The sequence below is a fragment of the Stigmatopora argus genome, chromosome 12, assembly GCF_051989625.1.
Source record: "Stigmatopora argus isolate UIUO_Sarg chromosome 12, RoL_Sarg_1.0, whole genome shotgun sequence".
Taxonomy (NCBI): domain Eukaryota; kingdom Metazoa; phylum Chordata; class Actinopteri; order Syngnathiformes; family Syngnathidae; genus Stigmatopora; species Stigmatopora argus.
In genome coordinates, this window is record NC_135398.1 from 17246731 (window position 1) to 17252730 (window position 6000).

The 6000-nt window shown below is 40.6% G+C and overlaps 1 protein-coding gene across 6 annotated transcripts in view; it reads left to right on the plus strand.

Moving 5' to 3' along the window:
* Positions 1-3740, plus strand: part of LOC144085800 (ETS-related transcription factor Elf-1-like) — a 64226-nt gene extending 60486 nt beyond the window's left edge. For all 6 annotated transcript variants that reach the window (XM_077615453.1, XM_077615455.1, XM_077615451.1 and 3 more), the window contains 2 exons: positions 871-1066; positions 1169-3740. In XM_077615453.1, the coding sequence (XP_077471579.1) occupies positions 871-1066; positions 1169-1730 (758 nt within the window). In that variant the 3' untranslated portion in view covers positions 1731-3740. The remainder of the gene's footprint in view (positions 1-870; positions 1067-1168) is intronic.
* The last annotated feature ends 2260 nt before the right edge of the window (positions 3741-6000 follow it).

A 6000-nucleotide genomic window follows, 5' to 3' on the forward strand; every position in this document is an offset into this window, starting at 1 on the left:
ATTTCGATGCATTTAAATTGGAAATTTGGTACTTTTACAAAATAGTTGCTTAAAAAAACAAATTAAGTGACAATTTTTTTGGATTTCCGGCCTTTAGGGAGGCTGTCCGGGGTCCCGGATTTTGCGTTGTGTTTCCGGGTAAACTCTGGTTATTTGGCAGCTCTGTGACAGGTTGCCACTGGAGTTCTTCCACGAATGGAGTGATAGGCTTCTCACTAATAGTAATAATAGAAATACAGGATCTCATCTCATTTTCTGAACCGCTTTCCTCATTAGAGTCGTGAGGGGGCTGGAGCCTATCCCAAATTGACTTCGGGCCTGAATTGGTGGCCGGCCGATCGCAGGGCACAAGGAGACAGGCAACCATGCACTCTCACACCGATATCTAGGGGCAATTTAGAGTGTCCTTTCAGCATACCATCCATGTTTTTAGAGTATGGGAGGAAACCCATGAAAACTCCACACAGATGGGTATGACCTGGATTTGAACCCAGGACCCCAGAGCTATGAGGCCGACGCGCTAACCACTCGCAATACAGAATATATCCACATTAATCAAGAGTTCAGGAAATGAATAAGTAAATGTTTATTGAAATGACCTGCAAAGTGTTTTGCTGATGTGAAAATACATTCATTTTTGTGATCACTTCTGTTACATTATTTCTAAGACTCATTAGTAAAACATTAGTTTCACTCAGTTAAATTTAACACCCGTACAAAACAAATTGATCAAAAATGGAAATGGATGTTATGTTAACATTTCGACATGTTGAATCTTTTGATATTTTAAGCCTCTCTTGACAAGTGGAATGCAATCATCAACTTTTATTGTTCTTCCAATTGAAATTGTTTTCCTTTTTTGTTCATTAGGTGGGCACACTCTCTACCTGTGGCAGTTTCTGATGGAGTTGCTGCAGGACCGAAAAGTCTGCCCCCGTTACATTAAATGGACTAATCCCAATGAGGGAATTTTCAAACTGGTCAACTCAAAGGCTGTGGCGATGCTCTGGGGGAAACACAAGAACAAGCCAGACATGACTTATGAGACCATGGGCAGAGCACTCAGGTACCACATTCTAAATGCAAAACAATGTTTACTTTTGTTTGTTTGTTTTTATCTTAAAGGGATGGCTTCCTTGTTAATAATAATACTGTTTATCTGCTGCAGGTATTATTACCAAAGAGGAATCCTGAATAAGGTTGAAGGCCAACGCCTCGTCTACCAGTTCACCACACTCCCCAAAAATATGATCTATATCACAGATGGCAATGTAGTCAAACAAGAAGATGAGGACAACAGTACAAATGATGAACGAGTAAGTGATGAATCTGATGACAGCACAGTTTCTTCCAATGACCAATCACTGGAGGACAAAGATACCCATCCACCAAAAAAGACACCAGTTTGCTCTGTCCAGCGGATAAGGCTATCTCGGGACACGGTCCTTCAACCTGCCAGTTCCAGCCTCATCCAGGAGCAGCATTTACCCATTGTGTCTGCTGAAATGTTGCGCACCTTTAAAAATCTACAAAAGGTCCAGTCTCTCCAACCGGCAGGTCATGCCTCCGTCTTTAAAACAGCTCAACTGCTGGGGAGTCTCTGTGAGCAACAGTCATCTGCTGACAGTAAAGATACACTGGATACATTCTGTAAAAGGTCCCAGTCAGGAACCAAAATTTCTCAGGTGGAAGCCTCTAAGCTGTTGTCTTTTATTGGCTCCAACCAATAGATTATGGAGCTCCCTACAAATATTCACATGTACCACAAACACTCGCTCTTGCTTTCTTATTCTTACTCCACAAACCCCCCAAAAGCCCTAAGCAGATAAGAAAATCCTTATTTCCTTAAATTTGCTCCCAGTTACTTGTCTTGTTAAGTACACAAGAAACCAAAGACATGCACTGGAACCTGCTGCATTTCTGCACACACCTGCTTGCACTTGTGAGTGGCACACTGTGCTCTCCACCTTTAGTCTTAATATGTTTAAGCTCTCATAATCTGAATCATTCCTTTGCCTTGACAATGACTTTGCACTAATGAGCATCCCTGCTGTATGTTCTTCTTTAAGTGCCTAATGATCTCATTACCTCCTGTCCTTCTTTAGTTTTGCTTATGGTAATAAGGGAAACATTCCACTTTTTTAACGATATGTTATGAGTTGTTAAAACTAAGGGATCATTGTTGTAATTTGGCATTGCTCCTGCAAATATTTGAGTTAGCATACCTACAGTAGACTCTTTATTTTTTTTGTTTGACAATCACTAGTGATCTCTGTCTTTTATTTAGCTAGTGTGTCGTATGTCATCACATTGCAAATATTGAAGCTTTCCTGCAATGCATGTTTGTTTAGCTGTAGATACTTGCATATGTGAAAGTGTTATAGCCATGAATATGTTTAATTATGTATTTAATGTATGTCAGGCGACCCGGCAGCTTAAGTGGTTAGCACGTCGGCCTCACAGCTCTGGGATCCTGTGTTCAAATCCAGGTTGTTCCACCTGTGTGAAGTTTGCATAATCTCCCCGGGCCTGCGTGGTTTCCTCCTGCATTCCAAAAACATGGATGGTAAGGTGATTGGAGACACTAAATTGCCCCTTGGTATGAATGTGAGTGTGAATGATTGTCCGACTGCTTGTGTCCTGCGATCGGCTGGCCACCTATACAGGGTGTCCCTTGCCTCAGGCCCGAAGTCAGCTGGGATAGGCTCCAGCAGCCCTCGCAACCCAAGGGAGGATAAAGCAGTTCAGAAAATGAATGAATTAATTAATTAATTAGGTAATGAATGTCAGTGAACATGATTTATTTTTGCCTTTTTGCCATTTTTTTCTCAGGTTTTGTTTAGCTTATGCTCAATGCAAAATTAAAGTGGCTGACCTTTCATAATGAATTAATAAGTTAATTGCTTTTTTAAATGTAATTATTCAGCCTTTGTTTGAACTTTAAAAAGCCGGTCCACGGTTTCATAATTCCACATAATGTTATCTCAAACGATTTTGACAATGTGTGACAACTGCTCAAGTACTCATCTTAATGATCCACGTGTCACCCTTGAACGCCAATACAAAATGTTTCTACTGAACAAAGTTTGTAATTACAGAGATATTTGTAAGAATTGAATTGAATTGAACAAGTATACTGAGATTTAAAGATTTCACCACGTAGCGCACAAATAACAACAAACAAACAAATAAATAATCAATAAATAAGAAATAAATAAATTAGTAGTCCAAGTGAGATCAGAAGAGCGGAGTGACCTTGTTCCGTCTGAAGTCAAGGATGAGTTTGATCGTTTTGGAAACACTCAGCGCCACGTTGTTGAAAGTGCACCACTCGCTGAGTCCATGGACTCAAGAAAAAACAAACATTTAGAAAATCAATATAGAGTAATGATAAATAAGTAATCAATAAATAGTAATAGATAAGTGTTCAACATAATAAATAAGTAGTGTAAGTAGTAGTAATAAGTCTTGATTAGGTCCTAGGTGCAGAACTCGAGTTGAGTATGGTGACAGCTTTTGAGAAGAAACTGTCATTGAGTCTGTTTTGGCTGTTATGACTCTGTAGCACCTTCTAGAGTGCAGCAGGTCTAAGTGGTGGAAGCCGGGATGCGTATTGTCTTTGAGCTGAGGGAAAATTGGCATTTTTTTTGCTTGCTCTGATTTGTTGTTTGTTCTGATGCAATCCGGAAGACGTGTCCAAAATAATGGTTTACATTTATCAAATAAAAATATTCCCATCAGCTCTGGTGTACAGTGTATCTGTAAATAGATTTTGAGGGGGTTTTAAAAGGCTTTGAAATTGCTACCAATAGGTATATTTTAAAATATTGATGTACAGGTAGGTGTTTGAATTGGATTACTTTATTCATCTTGTATTCGGGAAATTTCATTGTGACGGTAGCAAAAAGGGGGGAATGCAGATACAGAAAAAAAACACATAGTTACAAGCTAGACAGTACAGTCGCAAAGGCCGCAGAACAACAAAGCAAAAGCACAAAGTGCAAAGTAAATGGGATCATTAAGAATCACTAAATCAAATCATTAAGACAGAAAAGCATCAAAAACACAAAACGAACAAGAGTGGACGGAGCTACTGCCACCGGCTGCCACTTGAACGGTGCCATCTTGGTTTCGTTAGCAAAAACGGATACAGACAAAAAGACGTAAAGTTGGATACAACGAACCACACAGGAAGTAGTACAATTATATCAGTTTTTGTGAGTATAAAAGCATTGTTCTCATACAAACTGAATGGCTGACGTCAGCATAAACACTCAACAGTCTGACTGATTAATCAATCTTAGTCTTGTGATTGCGTTGACATGTCAGCACAAACACTCAACTGTCCGACACTGATCAATCAATCTTGCCCTGCAAATGACTGAAACATATCTGTCCAAAGTCCTGCTGACAACTGTCAATTTTGCCTGGATTTAAGACTCACTCACTGGTCATTCGGAGAGAGCTGCAAGGACAACAGACTGAGCAATCACGCTGTTCGAGCTCTCCCCATTTCTGCAGTCTGGTAATAAACTTATTTCCTTTAAATTGGTCTCACTCTTTCTTGACCCGCTCCTGAAGTTGTTTTTCAGATCTATCATACTTTGGTGCCGAAACCCGGGACCCAACATGCCAGCAATTGCCGGAGCGACGACGGACCGCTACGAAGGGTAAAATAAAAACTGTCGACAGCATGCTCCATTGAGAGGGTCAGGCCGACGGACGTTCCCTCGCCGCTCCGGTAATCTGGTGACGGGTCCCCCAAACTAGGGCAGGTTCGGAATGAGAAAGACCGTGAGTTCACCCTTTGATTTCTGTCTCCATGAAGTGTGATAATTTGAATGAGTATTATCACTGTGGTACTATTGAATGTTTGTGGTCTGGGACGAACTTACGTAGAACATAAATGTTTGTGGTCTGGGACCGACGTACATAGAACATAAATATTCGAGGTCTGGGACCAACGTACGTAGAACATAAATGATCGTGTTCTGGGACCAACGTAGGTAGAACAAGAATAGAGTCAGGGACTCCGCTAAGAGACAAAGTAAGGGACTGATCTTGGTGTTTTCAGAAATATTGGGTGAATCCCGAAGTATTGAGATCAATTTTGGTAAATTTAGAATATAATTGTTGTTTCAACTATTAAGTAAGTGATTAATATGGGTCAGAAAGCGACAAGGCAGATGGGTTTGTTGCCAGACTGCAGAATGGAGATCGGAGGGTTGCCAGATGTGGGGTATGTGCGGATGCGTAGTGTGGGGGTTGCCTGTGTCTGCCGCGATAGTTGGAGAGGCATGGTTTCTGTCCCAATTTGAGGGATATGGAAGGTTTGATGAACGTAGAAAGGGAATTGTTGAAGAAAATAGTTTTGTAAGCATGAAGAAAAGATTATTGTAAGTCAGGGGTGTCAAACCGGTCCTCAAAGGGCCGCAGTGGGTGCAGGTTTTCATTCCAACTTAACAAGAGGATATCTTTTGCAAGTGTAATCAGTTAATTAAAGTGAGGTGCTACTTATTTTAGAAGACACCTGATTGGTTAAAATGTTGGCACTGGATCGGTTGGAACAAAGACCAGGACCCACTGCGGCCCTCGGCGGAATCGGTTTGACACGTGTGTTGTAAGTGAATAGAAAAGAAAGTGTGGGAAAGGTGTGCGGAGAGTTGACTTGAGGTACATAGAGTAGAGTTAAAATATTTTGTGTGCAGAGTTGCTGCAGAAAATGGCTCTTATCTTAAGTAAACATCGTCTCCTTGGTAGGGGTGAGACGAGTCAATAGGAATTCAGCCAGTAAATTTAGCTATCCTTGGGTGGTTAGCAATATAGGGGTGATTTGCGAATTAGACCTTAAGTATTAAGAATGATTTGGTTGTTAATGATATCAAACATGAAAATGACAATGCAGAAATGGCACTCATCCAAATTATTAGGTAAATTGTACCTGGCTGGTTTAGATAAAATAACTAATTTAGGATAGGTATGATTTCCCTAGGACTGAAG